This window comes from Felis catus, chromosome D4 (genome assembly GCF_018350175.1).
Source record: "Felis catus isolate Fca126 chromosome D4, F.catus_Fca126_mat1.0, whole genome shotgun sequence".
Taxonomy (NCBI): domain Eukaryota; kingdom Metazoa; phylum Chordata; class Mammalia; order Carnivora; family Felidae; genus Felis; species Felis catus.
In genome coordinates this window covers 89,544,553-89,566,162 of record NC_058380.1, presented here as the reverse complement: position 1 = coordinate 89,566,162, position 21,610 = coordinate 89,544,553, and the positions used below count along the sequence as shown (strand labels likewise).

The 21,610-nt window shown below is 56.9% G+C and overlaps 1 protein-coding gene and 1 long non-coding RNA gene across 9 annotated transcripts in view; one reads left to right on the top strand and one right to left on the bottom strand.

Annotated features, from left to right (window-relative positions):
* The window catches only part of MED27 (mediator complex subunit 27), a 249,192-nt gene that overhangs the window by 199,104 nt on the left and 28,478 nt on the right, over window positions 1-21,610 (top strand). For 2 of the 7 annotated variants that reach the window (XM_003995980.5, XM_003995979.5), the window contains one exon: window positions 940-3,367. The exons of 3 other annotated variants lie outside the window; for them this stretch is intronic. In XM_003995980.5, the coding sequence (XP_003996029.1) occupies window positions 940-1,074 (135 nt within the window). In that variant the 3' untranslated portion in view covers window positions 1,075-3,367. Of the gene's footprint in view, window positions 1-939; window positions 3,368-4,387; window positions 4,691-5,868; window positions 5,932-6,587; window positions 12,379-21,610 lie in introns of those variants that run through there. 2 more of the 7 variants (XM_045043257.1, XM_045043255.1) reach the window with 2 other exon arrangements.
* On the bottom strand, window positions 5,572-17,457 carry LOC123381654. Of its 2 annotated transcripts, XR_006588938.1 has the most exons (5): window positions 17,040-17,457; window positions 15,329-16,318; window positions 14,895-14,991; window positions 5,908-6,126; window positions 5,572-5,710 (listed from the first exon to the last, which is right to left on the bottom strand). It is a non-coding gene; the product is annotated as an uncharacterized LOC123381654 (long non-coding RNA). The 2 variants fall into 2 exon arrangements; XR_006588937.1 differs by lacking the exon at window positions 17,040-17,457 and having other exon boundaries at window positions 15,329-16,446.

Sequence of the window (21,610 nt, the reverse complement as noted above, 5' to 3'; positions counted from 1 at the left end):
CACCTGGCCTTTGGAAGGGGGCAGTGTCGGGGGGCCACGGTCGGCCACCACGAAGGCGGCTGCGACGAAGACAGAAGGATTTGTATCAATAAACTCGACCTACCTCTTCAAAGAACACTTTTCTCTTATGGACGTAATTCGGGAGGACATTAAATGATGAGATTCATGTGCCCCTGTCACAGTGAGAACGTGCTTAACTTGCTCGCAAGCCTTTTGCTGCGGGGTGTGGGTTGGGTTGAGTTTTCTTTTTTTTTTTTTTGTAGCGAATCTCCTTGAGTTTGCGAATTGAGTTACGGGAGCCTCATCCTTATGTATGATGCCCGGGAGATTTCTGCTCTCTGAACTGCTCCGGGGTGTATTTGCCGCTTATTATGTTACCCGATGGCACCAGGCTGCCCCCCCGCCCCCCCCGCAGGTGCAAAGGGCCACATTGTGACAGTGAGTGATGACCTCTGAAATCAAATTAGAAGGAAGGCACGTTGACCTCAGTGGAGGGTTCGAGCATTGTCATCGACGCGACGTCTTCCTTCACACGTGCCTGTGCCCACTTCTCGGTAGCGAACGAGGAGAACATCAGTACGCATGGTCGGGAGACACGGGACACAGAAATGAAACGTGGTTACGCGTGGCCCCGAGCCACGGGCTGTGCGCTAGGGCACGGCCACTCCTGTGGGAGGACCTCCTGCCCCTGAGAGCAGGAATTTCTATTTTAAAAACTCCCTCAGTTGGGAGGGGCAGGGGGAGCTCCAGAAGTGACAGCCAGCAGTGTTACGACCTTGGGGATGGCGCGTGCAGCTTTCTGTGGAGTCACAGGCTATCTTTTGGGGCACAGCCAACTTAAGTCCTCTGGCCTCGAGATCATTAGGCTTGACAGGAAGGATGACATTGGAAGCTCCCGGATCCCATTTCTTCTATTTGTCTCTTCACTTCTCTTTTTAGACCTGGTTACGAAGTTACATAAAGCTGTTCCAGGCTCCGTGCCAGCGCTGCGGGAAGTTTCTACAAGATGGCCTTCCCCCCACGTGGAGGGATTTCCGAACCCTCGAAGCCTTCCACGACACCTGCCGCCAGTGACCCCGCCCCAGCCCCGGGCCGGCCTCCAGGCTCTGCCCCGCACCTTCCCAGGTGATCCCTGGATCCCTCGGTCAGCCTGATGGCTCGGCCCCGTCCTCACCGCGTAGATTCCAGCACCCCACTCCTCCCCGTGCGTGGAGCAGCACGTCCTACCTTAAGGCTGAGCCACTTGCGGAACAGATTCCTTCTCGTTTTGATGGGACTAATTACCCACTGCAGGTGGTAAATGGAAGGCAGAGAAAACCTTTTAGAACTCAGAGTAAGGAACTCACGCAGCATGCTCGTCCTTGTGTGTTGGCGAATGATCCTCCTGGGCCTGTGCTCTAAGTCATGTTCACGAGCCATTATCGTCTGAATAAGCCCATGTCCATACATCCTGTCATGCTGGGCGTTTTGTTTTGTAACTTTTTTTTTAATATATATATATATATATATATATATATATATATATATAAGCAGTAAACGTTTTGTACCCAGGACAAGGCTTTGTCTCCTGTCTCTTAAAGCACCTTCCACATTCAGTGTAGTGAACATGTGGGCAGATCTGGGCCTTTTGAAGAAAAAAGAACAGTAATGTCTGCATTTAAAACCTTGTTCTTTCTGAGGACACAGTTTCTTGCTTCTTGCTTAGGAGAGAGGACAGTGTTGGCAAATATTCCATTTCAAAGATGTTTTTGCAGTTTGAAAAACGGATTGTTCTTTTTGAGGAAAAAGCACACAGATGTTTCTTTTTACTAAGCCAGTGGCACATGCATGCCCAAGGGAAAGGAGTCTGCCCGTGTCGGCAGCTAGAACGCGTGTGAGCGGGCGTGACGGGGGTACCTGGTTCATTGGTCCCAGGTTTTGTCCTAAACGTTACTGTGAACACATTCCAGCCCAGTTTGCTGAGGACATTCGGGGCCTTGACCCCAACATCAAAAGCTAGAACCTGTTTGTACGAAGAAATATATAAGACTGGGCGAAGCTCTTGAAGGATGGGGGAGCTTCCTCGAGCTTTTCCGGCCCAGCCTACTCTACAAATGTTCCCTTTGCAACGAAGACGGCAGAGGTGTCTTGAGGTGGCCAAAAGAGCGAGTGGTTCCTGGGTGACTTCTGGTACCGCTTAGGCCCTCCCACCTGCCCCCACCAGGCTTAAAGGAGCTGAGGACAAAGGATCCAGTGATGGAGAAAGGATAAGACAGTGCCGCTTGGGGCGTGGCCCAGCGGCAGCAGCAACATGGGGACAGATTAGAAACACAGAGCCTCAGGCCCCGCCCCGGGGGACTCTGCTGTGGGCCCAAGTCTGAGAGACCCCGTTCAGGAGATGGGCGCCCCGTCTGGGGAGGTGTGATGGGAGGCAGCGGGGACGTTCCCACACAGCCAGAGATTCCAGACTAAATACCATGGTCGTCATGTTCAAGATGCTGTCGCTCATGAGAGGCACCATTATTTCATGAACCACTAGGAAAGAAAAACAGGCTGCCAATTAAACCGTGGCCCAGGCCTTAATGAGAATCCTGTGTGACACATGAGTCGGTCACACCAGCCTTTCATGTCTTCCAAGGGGGTTGGCGATTTCTCCCGCCTGAGTTTTACTGTTTAGCGTGGGACAGACGATCCCTTCACACGGCCCCTGGTAACAGAACATAACACGCTCCTTTGACTCACGGGTAGCTGCCTTTCTCTGGTCTCGTGAGACGCTTGTCTGTTGCTCTGGGACAAAACACAGAACTGAGGACACAGGGTAGGTGATAACGTGTCATCTCATTGCTGCGCACCTTTTGGGAGACATTTGAACGGCACGGAGACTGACCTCTGCGGGGCTACAGTGCGCGTTGTCGCGTGCAGTGATGATGGTGTGACCGGCTGTGACCACGCTGGAGCCCGTGGAGGGCCAAGTGCATCATGGCTGCCAGCACCCACCAGCGACTTTGAAAAGTGCGCTGGGGGGCGGGGGGGGCACTGATGAGATGAACAGTGGATCGCCTTGTGAGAGAGCTGTTTGGATCCTCCTGATTGCCCAGATCGGAGAAGGGTCCTCGCTAGAACCAGGGGCTCCGACTGCTGCCGGCCCCCGTTTTCGGGAGAGCGAGCCAGCCGGCCTTGAGTCCAGAGCCTGGGGCGGGCCAGAGCTTCTGCTTAATGACCCTGTTTTCTCTGTGTCCTACTTAGTGACACCTTCTATTCGTGACGAACGATGCTTGTTTCCCATTTACGGGGAAGGTATAAAGTTTCCATTTTGGACAAGTGTATTTAGGCAGAAAAGTGAGACCATTAGAGGAAAAACATTAAATAAATATTGGCACAGCTGAAACGTGGCTGCAGCAGAAATGGGGGTGGGGGTGCGACCGGGGAGGCATGCGCATCCAGGGCCTGAATCCTGGCCACCACCTGCCCCCAGTGCTGGGGGCCCAGACAGCTCACCCTTCCTTGGTATGACCCCCGCTTCTGCTTCTGTGAGATGAAGGCTGATAGTGATGGTGAGAAAGGGGAGCTGGAGGGATGCGTTTGGGGCTTTTTCAGTTTATTTCTTTATTTTGAGAGAGAGAGAGAGAGAGAGAGAGAGAGAGAGAGAGAGGGAGGGAGAGACTCCCAAGCAGACTCAGTGCTGTCATCGCAGAGCCTGATGTGGGGCTCGATCTCCCAAACCGTGAGGTCACGACCTGAGCTTAAATCAAGAGTCGGACGCTTCACCGACTGAGCCACCCAAGAGTCGGACGCTTCACCGACTGAGCCACCCAGGCGCCCCAGGGGTGGGGTTTTATAGATGAAACAAGATGGGCCATGAGTTGATAATGAACTATGGCTGGGCATTGGATATGTGGGTGATGTTAGCTGTTCTGTTTTTCTATATTTTATGTATTTTTTCTCTATATATTTTACATATATATATATATATATATATATATATATATATATACTTTTCTCTCCATATACATGATATATATATATGCTTTTAAAAAAAAATCTTTCTCTGGGGCGCCTGGGTGGCTCAGTCGGTTCAGTCAGTTGAGCGTCCGACTTCAGCTCAGGTCACGATCTCACGGTCCATGAGTTTGAACCCCGCGTCGGGCTCTGGGCTGATGGCTCAGAGCCTGGAGCCTGTTTCCGATTCTGTGTCTCCCTCTCTCTCTGCCCCTCCCCCATTCATGCTTGTCTCTCTCTGTCTCAAAAATAAATAAACGTTAAAAAAAATTTTTTTTTAAATAAAATTTAAAAAAATCTTTCCCAAATTAAATGTGGGGGGGGGGGGGGGGGCGGGGTGAGAAGTACAAGGGCCGGGCCAGTCACCCACCACTTCCCATCTCTGGCATTTCTGCTCTTCGGTCCTGAGAGGGGAAAGCTGAAAGGAAGTCGTACTGAGGTCTGGCAAGTTGAGCGAGGCTGGAAGGGCGACGAGCTTGTTTGTGCCAAATCCACGAATGCTTGGCGGCTTGAGAGACGGACACGAGGGAGACTGGCTTTGTCGTCGGCCATTAAAATCCAGACAACGTATTGACCCCAAGTCGGCACAGGTAGGGACTGGGGGTACGTCGGGACCAGTTGCAGGGTGGCCGGGAGGCCTGCTGCCCCAGGAGCGAGGGCATCAGATTCCGGAATCCTCCTTTGATGCCTCTCGCGGATAGGAGCGTGGCCATCAGTGAGCGTGCTGCCCAGATGCTACTTAGGCTGTCCAAGGTGACCTCTAGGCCAGACTTACCAGGTACAGTAAGTGACTTAATCGTGACCCCCACAGCTCGGCGTCTGCTCTGGGCCAGGTGCCTCACCCCAAGTGGGCGCGTGCTGTTTCCCCCTCGTCGCACAGACGGAACCAGGTGAGGGTCTCACGCAGCAGTCTACCCAGGGGCTGGGTGTCAGACCTCGTCACCACGCGCTGTGGCTGCTTCACGGCAAAGCCGCCTCCTGAGAGGCAAAGGGGCTGGTCCCCGCTCTGCCGCGTGTGGGACCTGAGTTCTCTGGGCCCGAACTTAGAAATCTCGGTCCTGCGCGTGCCCTCTGCCGTGAAAATCCGTGAGGCAGGTACCTGTGCCGTCTGCCGGCCGGGTGACCGCTCGTCAGCGGGGCGGTCGTTAGGACCTGACAGAACGGAATGAGGAAATCTGGGCAGGGTTGTCCAGATTTTTTTTTTTCCTGAACTAAATTGGGAACTGGCCTTTTGGTATCGAGTGATATTTTTCTACTTCACACCATCGACGGAAAGCCGTAGGCACGAAATGGTGATCTTTCAGTGTTAACGTGCAAACTCTCCATCGCGTTAAGACTGTCAGGAGTGCGGGCCTGATGCTAAATCGAGAGCCTCGTAAGGTCACCCTCGTGGGGAGGAGAAGGGACATCAGCCTCACCACCAGGATCTCACAAGATCTGGAACCTTGGCCAACTTGACGGGAGGCATCGTCAGGCCATCGGGTGTGTAGGAGAGAGGACAAGGTAGAACGATTCACCTTGCTTGTCTGCGCCTCCCGGCCTCTGCATCTCTGCTCAGGATGATCTCGGTGAACTTTAATTGTCCTGCATCTGACAGGAAAGGGTGGGCCGATTCTGTTGCACCTGCTCGGAGCTCATTCAGGCCTGCCCGGCGCACGCATCGAAGACGAGCCGGCGCAGGGGTGCTGTGGGCGAGCCTGCCTGCCGTCAAGCCCTTGCGGTCTGTCTGCACCTGCTCGGGGGAATAATCAGGCTTCACTTTCTAGGACAGGCGGGTTTCTTTCTCCCGTCTCTGCCATCCTTCCCCCCCGCTCCCATCCCCTCCCCGGCTCCTTCAGTTAGCGGAAAGGAACCTCAAAAATCACTTTCAAGTTGAATTTTAAATTGCAGGTTGGCCGCTCCCTGTCATTAGTGCTGGAAGAGACAAACCTTAGAGTTCACGAGCACATCCAGGTAAAGCGCCATCTCGGCAGCTTTCAGATGATTAGTTACTCGGGGACAGCTCCAGCCTGTCTCTGTGCCAATTGAGTTTGAAATTTCCACTGGAGATTGGCCGTCCTCTGGGACCATACGAGCTGTGGTTTGGTGCTGGCTGAACTGGCGGGTGCTGCCGGCAGCCGGCTTCAGTGGCACCGTGCTTGTCCAAGCCTGATAGAGACAAAAGAGTGACGTGTCCCTCGGGGCGGGGGGGACAGGGGGGCGGTGAGAGAAGAGGGCTCAGGGAGAGAGGCAGGAGGACAGAGGCCAGGAGCCTGGGAGCCGGCCTGGGACACCAGCGAACCTCATCAGCCCCCACGCCGTGGGATGGACTGTTACTTAACTGCACTGTCCCAGTTCCCTGATTCCTACCTCTGTTGTCTCCCGTCGGCTTGCTTTCTTAATTACTAGAGGGACGCATGTGTTCCTTTTATGGAAAATTAAGAGAATGTGGACGAGCAAAGAAAAGAATAGCCATAATTCCCACCCACCAGAGATAATTAACAGAGCATTTTGCTGTATCTCTTTCCAGACCCTCATATGGGTATGTTTGTGCGCATCCCATTTTTTTGCCAAAAATAGGATCATGCCGTATTCTGTTTTGAAACCTGCTTTCTTTTTTTCCCGTTTAGCAAAGGCTAAGTTGCTCTAGTGCAGAGGCCCCAAAATACAGTGGCTTAAAGAACGTAGACCCTTCTCGGGGGCGCCTGGATGGCTCAGTCGGTTAGGCGTCCGACTTCGGCTCAGGTCATGATCTCGCGGTTCGTGGGTTCGAGCCCCGCGTCGGGCTCTGTGCTGACAACTTGGAGACTGTTTCAGATTCTGTGTCTCCCTCTCTCTCTGCCCCTCCCCCACTCACGCTCTGTCTCCCTCTGTCTCAAAAATAAAAATAAACATTAAAAACAAAAGATTTTAAAAAAATGTGGACACTGCTCTTGCCCTGAACCCCCAAGGGGAGGCGGTTCCGATTAAAGGACTGTTCCGCTGGGTGCAGCCACTCAGCGATCCTGTTCCTCCTACCCTATCGCCCTACCGCCTGGCCTAGGACGCGGTCTGCATGGTGGCAGCTGGGCCACTGGCCCCTTCCAAGTTCACTACAAGGGAAGGATACGTGGGAACACGTGCCCAATGTTGTAAGACCCAGACCCAGCACTGGCACGTGTCATTTCCGCTTGAACTTCATTAGTAAGAACTCAGTCACATGGCAGACCCAGCTGCAAGGGCCCCTGGGAAATGTGGTCTCTAACTGGGCGGCCGTGGGTCCGGCAGAAACTCTCTCTGAAGGGAAGCAAGCCTGTTCTGGTGGATGGTCAGCAGCCTGTCCCGAACCTCTTCCTGCCTCGGGAGTGACACTGCCCTCGGGGTCCCGTTTGTTTTATTTGCTTTGTCCTGAGTTTTGGGTTGCGATGGCCTTCCAGTGTCCGATGGCCACAGCTTAGACCATGAGTCTCCTGTTGGCCTCCTGTAGCTTTTTATTTTTCAGTAATTGTACGTTCAGGGGAAGTTGCAAAGATCTGTACGGGAGGGCCCGTGTGCCCTTCGCCAGCCACCCCCCACCCCTCCCCGGTGTTCACATCTACAGTAGCTGACGTTGGTGCAGTGCCCAGAGTTCATCCAGACGTCACCAGCTCCACACACCTTGTGTGTGTCTGTGTGTAGCCCTCTGCCCTGGTGCCGCTTTGTGGAACCACCGCCACGGTCCAGACCCCCTCGTCCTACCCCTTTCTAGCCATGCACGCCTCCTCTCCCCATCCCTGTCCCCAGGCAGCCACCGATCCGTTCCCCATCTCCGTGACCGTCTTGGTCACCTGGCGTCACATGCCTGGAATCATGCACCGCGTCTCCTCCTGAGGTTGCCTTTTGTCTCTCAGCCTCATCTCCTTGTGGCTCACCCAGGTCATTGTGCATATCAGCCAACCACTCTTCTTCATCGCTAAGGAATATGCCATGCCGTGTGTCACCACACCTCGACCGTTTATCCACGCGGGGACGTTGGGAGCCTCCGGCTTGCAGCTCTTCGGGGTAAAGCTGCCGGGAGCATTGTGCGCACGTGTCTGCGTGGAAGTGGACACCTGTGAGGACGATCGCTGGGCCACCCCATAAGTCCAGTTTTAGCTCTAAAGGAACTGCCAAACCATCTTCCAGAGTGGCTGTGCCACTTGACTTCCCCGCCAGCAGTCTGAGGGATCCGGCTTCTCCACATCACCACCGGCATCTGGCGTCGGCGCCACTTCCTGTTTTAGCCACTGGACAGGTGTGAGGCACCAGCTCAGTGTGCTTTTTATTTGCAAACCTCCCCCCCGGCCCCCCACCCCCAAATAGCTAACGCTGCTGAGGAGCCGGTCGTGGGCCTGTTTATTTACCATGTGTGTATCAGCCCAGGTGAAAGGTCTGTGCATGTGTTTTGCCCATTTTCCACTTGGATGATCTTTTACTGTTGAGCGTTGGGAGTTCCTCTTACATTCTAGGTGCGGATCCTGTGTCGGTCATGTGACGTGCATGTATTTTCTCCCGGGCTGTAGCTTGCCTTTCATCCTCTTAAGGGGATCTTTCACAGAGCACACATATTCACTTCTTATGAGGTCCCGTTTGTCCGTTTTTTCCACTTACGCATCATGCCTTTGGTGTCAAGTCTAACTTGTTTGGGTTTTAGGGGACCAGCATTCTGCCGTTAGGAACGTTGTTGCCGCCTCTGTGTCCCACCCCACTCCTCCTCTTCTTTCTTCTCCTTCTCCCTCTCACTCTCCCTCTGTCTTGACTTACAGCCCCGTGTAGATCTCCGATCTTGATCTTGGCAGCGATCTTGATCTCCGATCTTGGCAGCGACCTTAGCTGCCTTTTGTTTCAGCCTGTGCACTTGATGGGCCGTCAGAGCGTCCAAGGCCTGGAGACCCGTCCTCACTCACCCGGCAGGTGAGCGACGGCGAGGACCACAGCCAAGCGGCCCTCAGCCCACGCCTTTTCCACTTCCCCGACACTTCTTGGGACACCACTTGGCCTACCGTGTCAGGGTGAAATAGATCCCGCTGGGGCACAGGTTATGAAAGCGTTGGCAGTGACAGCCCAGTAGCAGTGCTCAGGGAAGCGTCTCTGTCAGGGGCAGTCTGATACCAGGGGAGCTCCGGCCCTCCCTGTCCCGGAAGACAGGCGGTTCGTGCCTGTGGTCGGATGCGTGGCAGTGTGCCGAGTCCTGACGCTTAAGCAAGCGTGTGTGAGGCGACTGGAGGGAATCCGGGAGGGCTTCCTGGGGGAGATTCCCCACACACAGCTCCCAGCCTCTTGGACCGCCAGGCCACCCGGAGAGCCCACACTGACGGCTGTGCCTTGGGAGGGGGAAAGGAGGGCACAGGGTCTGTTGGATGTGGAAGCCGTTTACACCAGCTGACTTCCCCCCTTCCCCTCCTGCCCTCAGCGCCTGCTCCAGGACCCCAGGGAGGGGTGGAGCACCAGCCCACAGACTGCGGTGGGCCCGTGCTCAAGACAGGGGCTGTCCTCACCCGTCAGCTGGGCCTCATGCTTCCTGTCACCTTCCTCTGGGAGGACACCATCCTCAAACATGGAAGGGGCGGGGGGCCCTGGGCCTGGAGTGGAAAGAGCCTCCAGAACAGGATCCTTTCCCTCCCGGGAGCGCCAGCGAGTTCCCCGCCCCCGGCCTCTGGATTGTTCTTCTCAGCCCAGACATTCTTTCTCCCGAAAGCCACACGGCGCTCGCGCATGCTCGCGCACTTTCTCTCTCTTCCCGATCGCTAAGCCGATGCCCGTCCAAACCATCTCCTGCCCCAGAGCACCCGACAGACCACATTTCCTGGCCCCCCTGCGTCTAAGCGGGGCTGCGGGGTGTGCACCCCAGTTTTGTGTCCCTTTCAGAGGTGGCCGAAAGAAGGCCTGCGTTTGCCCTCCTCTCTCTGCCTTTTCTGAGGCGGCATCAGAAGTGACACGCGGCGACGGAGCAAGATGGAAAGATCCCGGATCCCCGGGTCCGGACCCACAGAAGAGCTGGCTGCCCGGGTGAGCCTCCCCGCCAGGAGCCCCCACGGTGGGTTTTGTGTGAGCGAAGTAAACGTTCAAACCTTTTATTCTGGCAAATCACCGAGATTTAGGTTTGTTTTTTTCTCAAATAACTGCCGGAGTCGTTTACCCCACACATCATGTAAATACCCTGGAAACGGGCCACAGATAGGAAGTGTTCGATGGGTGGCAAAGATTACCGTGTCTACGGCTACCGTATCTGTTAGCTTGAGTCCAAATCGTCTTCTGCTTCGATTTGAAGGGGACCACGGAAAATGTCACCCGGGCTTGCTCCCTTCCTTCTCCGGGGAGAGTCACCCTACAGGGCAGGCGTCCCCCGACCGCTCGCTGTGGGAGTGATCCCCATCCCTTCCCGCCCCCTTCCTCGTTTCTTCCGAGCAGCCCTCGCGTTGGATGCCGTCAGCCGCGCCCTCTTGACACCCACGAGAGTGTCAGCTCCCGGAAGGCAGGGACTGCGTCTGTCCGGGGCACTGGTCTGTCCCCTCGCACAGCGCGGGCGCTCAGTAACCTTTGCCAGATGTTGACGAGAGAAAGAAAGCCGGGCTCGGGTTTCTGCTCTGCCCCTAGACAGGCGACCGTGGGCCAGTTACGTGGTCCCCGTGAGCTTGGATTCATCTGGGAATCGGGCCAGTCGTTTGGCCGGGCAGGCGCACGAGTCCTGTGAAGGACCACGCCAGGTATTTATTGTGCGCCTACTGCATACCGGTGCTTGTCGCCGGGATACGGTTCGCACGTCGAATGGGAGAGGGCCGGACGGCACAGGCAGCCTTGTCAGCGACTCCAGTGCAGGCACGAGCGTGGATGCTGGGGGCGTAGTCGTCCGTGGGGGGCCTGTTCCGTCTCCTGCCTCTCTGACCCCCTCCCGTCTCTCGTTCCCACAAAGATGAGATTCCGAGAAGAATCCAGAGATTTGATGGCAATGCCGTGGGGTGGCCTGCCCTCTGCAGACACTGCGGAACGGCCTCAGCGGTACGTCGGGACCTTCTCGTAATCTTCAGCACGAGAGATGTAAGACCCCGTCTCAGGAGTGGAAGTGTTCTGAAGAGAATGTCAGGCTCACAGGACACCGCCCCATTTCCCAGTCCTATCTGCGTTTCTGCGAATGCGCCGCACCTCCCTGCCTTGATTAGGACGGGGCCCCTCTTTTGCCGTGGCCTTTTGATATTTGACTTTGCACTCGATGCCCCTAAAGCTAATAGGAGCTGGCCTTTCATTTCCAAAGGGTAGTTGGTCAAATTAATGATCGCCAAAAGGCCATAGTTAATTTGCTGTCCTTCCTGTTTCTTTCCATTAGTTTGCAAACCGGCAAAGTTCAGGAAAACTTGGGAGCATAAAAGAGTAGGGAGCTAATGAGGAAGCTGGCGGGTAGTTCTAGATTTTTCCAAAGACTTGGGGGCCATAGCCAAGGGATGGTCGTGAGATTGCACCAGCGAGAGAAACCAGCTCCCCGCGCGGCCGAGTCCTGGCCGTGGGCCCGCAGAGCCCCGGACAGCCTTTGAGTGGGTGCGTGTGTGACGCCGTGTAACTTGTCTTCCGCCCTCCGTGAGGGATCCCAGGCCACACCCTCTGCCCCCGGCTCCAAGGCACCTTGCTCGCTCCGCAGGGGGAAGGGCTGAGGGCTCCGGGGAACAAGAGCAGCCTGCCTCCTTTCTCAGAATATAAATACCGATGATCCGAACCTAGCCTGTAGTCGTCCAGAGCAAAGGGCTTTCACTAGCATTTCCAGCTAAGCTGCAAAACACATCGAACCGCTCCTCGAGGCAGAGAGGCCGGGGGTTCTGCAGCCCGATGCCTCGGTGCCCCAAGGCCACCAGGCACGTGTCAGCCATGCCGTCCCGTCACGAGCCGTGTCTGTGAACGGCACCCGCCCTGCGGGAGCACACGATGCCAAGAATCCAGACGCCTTGGTGGCGTCACCCTTCTTGGGATAAAATGAACGTCACCTTGCCCCTGGAGAACGACCCCTCACCCCCTCCTCAGTCCACGTGCTTCAGTTAGAGCCCTGGCCATTCTTAGCCCCAGGCCCGCCCCTCCACACACAGACACACGCTTGTCAGTGCTGAACACCCTGCCAGTGGGCAGAGAACCATTTAAAGGGCCCCCCGATCCATCTTCTAGACCAGGCGATGAAGGACGAACTCGGAACCAAGCGGCAGTAAGCTGGTGGCTGGCAAAAGGAGGCACCGTGTTAAGTGCCTCTGCGGTATTGCAAAGGATCTTCCGTTCCCAGCCTGGGCTCGATCTTTGCCCGGAGGCCAGGTTTTCCATTGGAGATTCCTTTGCCATCTGGAGAAGCCGGGAATGAGAAAACGGTTTTATTTTCAAACCCGGCAAGTTACGGCTCTTTTGCATTTTCCTTTCAATTAAAAATGGAAAAGTTTCCTTTTTAACCCATTGTGCCTCTTGCGTCTTGCCGTGGACAGCTGGAAGAAACGAAGCACCGGGCCTCGACGTCTCCTTCGGGGGGACACGCGCATCCTGGGGCAGGTGCCCTGGTTTCTGCTTTATCACACTCCACTGCTGCACACTGACCAGCGCCACGTTCACGACAGGCTCCCCTACCCCCTCCTCCTGGGAACCTTCCCTCGCGCCCCTTTAAGCCCTCTCCGGGGGCTCCCTTGGGCCTTGGTTCCCCCCTCCCTTGGGCCTCTCCACCACATGGAGCTGGGCCCCGAGCATCAACGTCCGAAGAAAACCGTGTGGACACTGTATCGTCTTTTCTACGCTAGCCTGGGAAATTATATAGCATCACTTTGGTCAGCCTGTCACTAAAGGTGGCCCAGATTCAAGGGAGGGGACCCAGACCCCGCTCTGATTCAGAGGGGTGTCAAAAATGTGTGAGCTTGTCTGAAAGCCCAGACAGGGCCCCCCCCCCCGCCCGCCCGCGGTCTCTTTTCCTCTTCAGTGCCATGGGATACGGAACTGGCATCTTGGACCATGAAGCGGTCTTGGGAATGGAGGCCCCTTAGACCAGGAAGGGGGCTTGGGAATGGAGTCCACACGTGCAGAACAAGGTAGAACAGACTCGATGCCTGATGGGCTCCACGCCGGCCCTGTCTGCCCACCTCCGGGCTCAGCGAACGAGAAGAGTAAACTGTGTTGCTGAAGCTGCTGCTACCTTGTCTCTGTCGCTTACGGCCTAACCCTGTCCTAACTAACACGCCCCTGTCCCTGGCTTTCTTGGCCCTTAACACACCGGACATGCTCTGTTTATTCCTGCGAGTATTGGATCAGTCTGTCTGTTACCCCAGTAGGTTTTAAGCACATAGTAGGTGCTGTTCCGAACCTAAGCTTTTTTGATGGCTTGCTTCATGGTTAGCTGAGGGTTAAGGGGATTGACGGAAAACCTTTCCGCGGGCTGTGGAGCCCAGGGTCCAGACGGAGGACCTTGCCGAGCGGTACACACAGTGTGACTAAAATATGGGGGCTCTGAGGGCGAGCCGGATTGCTGATTACTTAGATGCGGTCAGGGTACGTTTTTGTTTGCTGTCTGGATAAAGGTTAGCGTTTTTACACTTTGTAGCACGAATAGCATCATGACTTAAATGTCACGATTTACATGACTAATTCCATGTACTTTTAACATTCTGTCATGTTCCATTTTGCCCCTTCCAGGGCGGTTCACGCGCCCCTATCGTCAGCCTCCCCCTCCCCTGAGTGCACTCAGGTCAGTGTCTTGTGTTGACTGGAGACATCGTTTCCATTTGAATGTGTTCTGACGCAGGACATGCCAGAGCCCTCTGCCTTCCCAACAGCCACACTTCCATTCTTCCTTCTAATAGCGCTCCCCCTGTGAGCCTGGGATAAAGACTTCCCGTCCCAGCTCCTCTGCAAATCGGAGTGACCGTTGACATGTGACTCTAGTTACGTATCACTGCTAGGAGGGGCTCCTAAGGGGATGGCGAGAGGTGGGAGGGCGTTTCTGTCCCGTCCTCCCTCCCGGCTGAAGCGTGGACATGATGGCTGGCACTCAGGCAGCCGTCACAGACCACGAGGTAGAAGCCACGTGCTGGGGATGGCAGAACAGCAAGATAGAGGGAGTCTGGCTCTCTGGCAACTTTGGCATTCCCTCCCCGGTCGTCTTTTATGTGGGCGACAGCTAGGCCATCTCGGCTAAGCCGTCATTGTTCTGGCCCCCGCGTCACGGCTGAATTTGACCCGAATTGATCCAAGGATGGCCGGCGGAAGTTGGCTTTTTTACACAGTCCTCAGTCTGAGCTGGTTTTCCTGTGTCTTTCTCACCTTCCCCAGGAGCTAATTGAGAGTTCCAGTTAATTGCCATTTTTTGTTCCCGGACGTGGTGTTAGTCACAGGCGCACGGAAGGCCCAGCCCGTGCTGAGAGCTCTCCTCCTCCTGTGTCACGTTCGCTGCTGGCCCCAAGATCATTAACACCCCGATTCCATCAGCGTCTCTCGAGACCCGCACGATTTTGGTGTCTGCTTGGTGTTTCACCCCGCCGAAGGTTACTGAATCCATCTTTAGTCAGGAAAAGCGATTTAATGAGCGCGTTTCTGCCTCATGACGAGAAAGGAGCTGTGCGCGTGCGCTCCCAGCTGCAGTCAGCCCGGTGGCTGCCCGTGGCCTCTGTGCCGATTTAATTTCTTGGCTGGCGTTGGGCAAATAGAGCAGGCCGGCTTTCTCTGTGCTCCTCCCAGCCCCCCCCCCCCCGGCCCCTCATGCATTTTTCATCTCAGCTCCCCACTCCCTCTGCCCTGCGAACAGTATCGATCGGCTGATTAAGCCATCAAGTCACAGCAAACAGCTCTCCTTTTCTGACTCCAGGGCCTTGCTCCTTCCTTCCCTGCGCCGTGTGCCTCCCGTGCACGATACAACGTATCGGGCAGATGCTTCCACGGACCCCGGCATCCCCCGCCCTTGTGGTGTGGGGGTAATCAGCAGATGAACTTACCAGAAACCGGGCCCGCGACACCTGTCACCGAAATAGAATACTTGGAGGCTGTATTTTGAAATCAAGCATCTACAGATCCCCTCTGATGACTGAGGACCTATTTAAAATGAAATAGGTGGCTCAGTGGGTTAAGCATCCAACTCTTGGTTTCAGTTCAGGTCATGATCTCACGGTTTATGAGTTCAAGCCCTGCGTTGGGCTCTGAGCTGACAGCGCAGAGCCTGCTTGGGATTCTCTTTCTCCCTCTGTCTCTCTGCCCCTTCCCCCCTTCCCCAGTCATGTGTTCTCTCTCTCTCTCTCTCTCTCTCTCTCTCTCTCTCTCTCTCTCAAAATAAACTTAAAAAAAAAAAAAAAACTTTTACAACTAAATTCAGTATTAGTTGTCATCGCTGTGTAACAAATTGCCCCAAAGCTTAGTGGCTTAAGGAACAAACCTTGAATACATCACAGCTTCTGCAGGTCAGGGATTCAGGAGTGTCTTTGCTGCATTGCTCTGCCTCAGAGTCTCTGGAAGTTTCCATCAGAATGGCAGGGACAGTCCCCGGAAGGCCTGGCTGGGGCTGGGGGATACAATTCCTCGCTCGCCCACACGGCTGTCAGCAGGAGGTCCCCCTTCCTCGCCAGCGGGCGCCTCCGCCATGCTTCTGGAGTGTCCTGCTGGCGTGGCCTCCCCCCCCCACCCCGGGCGAGGGGTCCGGGAGAGCAAGCAGGACCCCACAGCGGGTGCTGCAAACCTGGCATAACCTAGTGTCCCTGCCTGACACCTGCCAGCCTCCTCAGTCACCTCCTCCTTCAAACACTGCGCTCCTCTTGGCGTCTGCCCAACCCTCCCGGGCTCCTCCAGGGCGCAGCTGTCTCCCAGCCTGGCTGTCCTTCCCCACCTTGAGCTGCGGGTGAATCCTGCCCTCTCCCTTCCCCAGCTCACGTGGGAGAGGGCGTCTCCCCTCTGAGAGCACCCCGCCTACCCGTGCAGTGCCCTGCAGCGTGGTCCTGTGCTCCCCGTGTGCGGAAGGGCGGGGACCGTCGCCCATGCATCCGCAGCCCCTCTTCCGGGTCTGGCCTCTAGTGGGTGCGTCCTGCCCGAATGAGGGAGCCCTGAGTTCACCTCTGGCTCAGGCCTCAGGGGCCACCCTGTAAAACCTGCCAGTGTGTTCCTTCGCTCCTGGGTGGCTGGGAGCAGGAGAGGGAAACTGGTGCCAGGTGTGGGGGGGATTCGCACCCCAGGACGAGGGGCTTGTCCCCAGCTCCCTGGCGGGGCCCCGTGCCACTGCCTGGATCCAGGATGGAACAGGGGGCCACCTCTGCTGCCGGAGGGGTTGGTCTCGGTGGTTTCTGTGGCTCCACACCCCAAGGACGGCACAGCACGGCTGCCCGCTTCCCGGAGGCCCTTCTGCAAGTCCGCGCTAAGGAAGGGAGCGCCTTTTCTGGAAGCAGAGGCAGAGAGAGGGCCGCCCCTGCATTCACGCACCCTCACTGTGTTTCCCCCGGGCAGCCCAGCATATTCTGGGCTGCGCACCTTTTCCTGAAAGGGAAACCCAGAGGCGGAAAAGCCTCACCGTTGATCCGTCCCCCCCAACCCACCCACACACACACACCGATGGTTCCCCCACGATTGCATCTGTCTGCAGCTCACCCTCCCCCAAGTGCGGCCCGAGCCATCCCTGCCCTCCAGCTCCCGGAGGAGCCACTGATGGTTCTCTGACCGTCGCCAAGCAAGATCTTTTCACAGCCAATTTCAAGGGGTTAATGGGAGGATGGAGTGGGACTTATTTACAACACCGACTCCTCTGAGAATAGCTCTCACCAGGCATTTCGCGGCAAAGTTCTTCGATTTCCCACCCATGTCCTTTCCCACCATTACTAAATACCAAGAGATATTCTGGTCCGTGTTCCCACTCTCCCCAGCCCTGATTCATGCAGCTGTATGTGCTGGGGAGTAGGAGACGTCATCACCCTGCCACCCGTGAACTTGGATGGGCGGTGACACCGACAAGGGCGTCAGGAAAGAAGCTGGCATTTCAGCTCAGAACAACTTGCCTCTCCAAACATCACCAGTGCCCCAACTCAAACCCTCGGAAGCCACCCATGTGACCGATGACGTCACCTCCCATTTAAACCTCTTCCTTCTCTGATCCTCTTCCTTACCTCAACTTATGGGCATTTCTAACTGCCAGTGTGGGTCCGGGGCTGAGCCTCCGCCTTTTTGAGGACAGATGCCTTAAGCATCCCCATCCCAGACGGGACGTTTTACCCGGGCTTTGGCCATCTCTGCTCGTTCGGGCCTCTGGCTTTTCGTTTCCACCCAATTTCGAATTCATCTACTTGTCTTCCAACCTGACTTCCGAGTTGAGATAGGCTTAGGAATAGTAATAGCAGCGTGGAAACCGGAAGTCGCGTTGTAACCGGATATCACGTGGTCACGGGACGTCACGTGGTCGCGGGGCGTCCCGTGGTCACAGGATGTAGGGTGGTAACAGGACGTCACGTGGTCACAGGACGTAGGGTGGTAACAGGATGTCATGTGGCAAGCTCACCGAGGGCTTGCCACCCACATGCCCGTGGCAGCAGGTTGTGTTCTTAGGAAGCAGGTGCTGAGATGGGCGACAAGGCGTTATTATCCATCAATGGCCGCGGACAGGGGAGGGCGGAAGCAGGATTGGGCAGAGGGAGTGGCGGACCCGGGGACTCAGGCCCCACGAGGCCTCCGCCAGCCCCGCCGGTCAGCTCAGGACACTCCTTGTCTGCCTGAGTGTCCTGCATTGGTCCACAATGGTCGGACCCGTCCGCCCCACCTCGTTCGGTCTCCGGATGCCAGTTACCCTCAAAGAACACGGACTCGGCGAGGCAGGTCCCTGCCGCCCCCGAGCCTTTCGTCTCTGCGATCCGGCCCTGCCCCCACGGCAGGGCCCTGAGCTGCTCTTGCAGAGAAGACAGCAGGCTCAGAGAGCTTAAGTCACCGCCCAGATGCTGTCACACGTCTCCCTGGCTGCAAGGTGCAAGTTCATAGCTACCGCCACGCTGCCTCTCCAGCTGAAGAGTGGGATTTTAAAGATGGAGTTGAGGTGACTGGCCCTCCCGTACCCTGAGGCGCGGGCACCGCGCTCTGTCTGATCTCCTGGCTGCCCCCTTACCCTTCTGAGTCTCCCCTTCCACAAAGCAGGTGAGGCCAGCCGGTAGTACGACTCTCCTCCCCGTGTCACATCTCCGTCTACCTTGAAGGCTGGGATGCTTGGCTCCTCCCTGCTGGCCCACGGGGACAGATGCCACGTGGGTCTTTGGCTTGTCTTGCTGCCGGACCTCGGGAAAGAGAGAAGGACACAGCTGTCGAGGCCCATCTTGGTACCAAGACGTTGGGTTTGCGGAGACCGTCGAGAAACACGGCCCCACAGGAAGCCAAAACCACGAGAAACGATCCTGGGATGAGCCCCCGGGGCTCATGCGGTGTGGGCACTGCATTTACAGGTCGTTTCCTGCCCCTTCCAGATAAGCCGCTGCTCTTATGGGTTCCGAGTAGTTGAGGTGAGGGGCGGAGGCCGTGCCAAGGAGGGAGAGGGGAGGTCACGTAAAACCTTGCCAACGTGACTCCCTGGCCTCCGTGAGCTTAGCAAGCGGGGAGGAAATGGGTGCCGTGTGGGTCGCCTGGGAGCCCGAGTTCACCCACCTTGCTCGGCCGAGAAGGACCCTGACCCTCCCCTCCTCTCCTCTTCCCCACCAACCACCAGCTGCCAACCAAGGCAAGGCATGTGCCTGGCTCAGCCCGTCGGAGGCCGCCTCTGGGTTCTAGGGAAATGGAGCAAAGGTTCAGGGACAGAGGAACACGCAGCCACTCCGGAGGGCCAGCAGCCGCAGCCTCCCAGCTCTTCCTCGAGGCCCGCTGTGCTTCCAGCCGCCCCGCCAGCCTTGGCTTCTGCCGTTCGTTCCTTCTCCTAACAGTTCTGGGAGCGTCAGACGTCTCTCAAATTCTACCCTTGCCCGTAGAAGGTGCCAGAGTCCGTTGCGACCCGTTGCGACCAGGAGCGCTATCTGAAAGCAAGAGAGGTCTAGCACTCACCAGCACCCCCTGGGAGGACACTGGACACATACACCTGCAATTGTTTATACAAATCAGCTGCTCGAGGTAGTAAGTTCCCCGTCGGGAGAGGCAACCAAGCACAGGCCGGAGGCCTCCTCGACAGAAGGGATACCTAGATTTTGTGTAGATTCAACGAACATGCAGAGAACCGCCGATTGCTAGCTGTTCTTGTTTTGTTACCGCTACGGGTCACGGCCACGACGATAGTTTGGTATCCGTGTAAAGCAAAGCACTTGCGTTGTCGGCCCAGCTCCAGGTTTGGTTTCCGAGCCGACACGGAATGTCCTCCAGAGGGAAGTAAAACGGTGCGTTTGTCCTTGGCAAAACCAGCATCATTTTACACAGGGACGTGGGATGTGCTCACAGGGCTGGTTCCATCCCGAACCACCTCCAGAGGAGCCCGGCTTTCGAAATGTGTGGTTGTTTTGGGTTTTTTTAAGAAGACAAAGTGGGGGAAATAGGAAGTGAAATACCAGATCTGTTTTGGCCACCGGGTAATCAGTTGTCATAAAAGCCAGATTCTCTCACGAAGCTATTGTGAGTGTTTTCCCCTTGCGAGCCCATCGTGCGGAACAAAACTGCTTCCTGTTTCTCAGCTGCTCGGGGGTGGGGGGCTCCCTGAGGCCGCGGGTCCAGGGAACCAAGGGAAGGTACGGAGACACGGGCTGACAGCTTCCAGTGAGATTCCGTCACTGGGAAGCAGCATTCCCGGAGAACTGGAAACGGGGGACAGGCGCCCCAAAGCTGTGCCTGGCCTTCACCCCCAAGCTCGGCTCTGGCCGAGGTCGGAGCAGGACACTCGGCTCGGCCAACTCCAGCTTAAGGCCTGCCTGGCTCCTGGGGTCCCCAAGCCATGGAACAGGCCAGAACCTGGGACCCCTTCCTCCCTCCCACCCAGCCCTGGCACATCCTTCACCCCCACCCCAGTGCCCACAGCCCTCCCTGAGTTCAGGTCCCTGTGGCCCAGAGCCCAGCGGGGTCGCCCGGCTCCCACATCTCTAGGGGAACCTTCCCCTTGCCCACAGTCTCACTGCCCGCTAACGGATAAGGGACCTACCCCAGGTCCCAAGCTAAAAAGTAGAGGAGGTAGGGTCCCACCACAGGGCTGTGTGCTCCAGAGCTGTGCTGCTTCCGGCATGGGTCCTTCCCTCAGGATGCATCCAGTCCAGTGGGGTCACAGGGCCTTCGGGGAGGAGCAGACAGCGGGCTCCAGGGAGCTCAGGAGAGGGCCCTGTGTATCAAGGAGGGCTTCCTGGAGGTGATGGCATTTGAAATGAGCCTGGAAGGACAGATGAGCTTTGAACAAAAGAACTGGGGCATGAGCGTCCGTGGGACACCCGCAGGCTGTTCTAGGAAGCTGCGAAGAGAGCGGCCATCACGGGGTGCCCTGCCCCACGTGCCTGGTACACCCGCTGCCCCCGACCAGAGGCCAGAGTGTCCAGGAAGGAGAGGAGGCAGGGTAGCAGGGAAGCCCTGTGGTGCCCCGCAGAGTAGGGAGGCCATCTGAGCTGGGTCCCTGGACCCCAGCGGCCTCTCCCGGCTCCGGGGCTCTGTGACAGGCAACCTGGCATCATTGGCAAACCTGTGTCACGTGGGGGAGGGCCGGCAGCCTGCACCGAAGGGATCCAGGACCCAGAAGGTTCCACAGCCCGGGACGAGAGAAAGGGCACGGACGCTGGACCCGCTCTGATGAAGGGGGAAGAGGACACAGCTGTTCAAGGCAGAAAGGCTCGCTTCTTCACTTTGACAAGCTGGAGGTCAGGAGCCTCCGGTCCCTGAGTCACCGCTGTGCTTTCTGGCTCCTTCAGAAGCTCTGGGAGGGGAGGCACCCCCCCCCCCCCAGCCAGGCGGTGGCCCTTCCAGCCCTTCTGGGGTTCCTTCCCCTCTTTCCAGAGGAGCCTCGGCCTCGTGATAGACGATGGGCCTCTCGGGTCTGACACTGCCTTCCTTCTGATAAAGTTTGCAGCTAAAAATCCTTTGGGTTTGACGGACAGCCTCTCCCTCCAGAGGCTCTCTTGACACGCCCTCCAGCTGCGCAGACCTTCCTCTCGGCCTGGCTGTGTGCTGGGGAGGGCGGCGACACCTTCTGTCTGTCCCCAGGCCCCCTGCAAATCTTCAGGTGGCCGAGGCTGCTCACGCCTGTGAGGGGGACAGGGAGGGGGTGGCGGCCAGCATGAGCCCAGGGGGAGAGGCAGGCTGCCCGGCTCAGGGGTCCGGGGATCCAGGCCCAGGCAGAGGACCCACAGCTCACCTCCCCAGTGGGAAGAGAACTCACGATGTCAAAGAATGGGCAACAGACAAAATACCCCAGATGGGACATGGCCGTCGCACAAGGACCGGGGTGTTAAGGGCAGGTCCTGATTCCTCCCCTCCCCCACGGCAGAGGATCCTCACCCTCTGACTTGGCTGGGGACTGGCTTTGGTGGGGGGATGGTCGCTGACCCTGAGCACCAGCTTGAAGCGTGCTGGCACAGCGGGGCTTGCCTCTCGTGCGCACAGGTGATGCACCTTGAAAAGAACTGTCCCCGGAACGCGCACGGGGAGATTAAACCGGGATGTACCCAGCAGCCAGGCCCGGCCAATCAGCCAGGAGCAGAGTTGGCCCGATGAGCCAGCCCCGTCAGACGTCCTGGAGTGGAGTCCT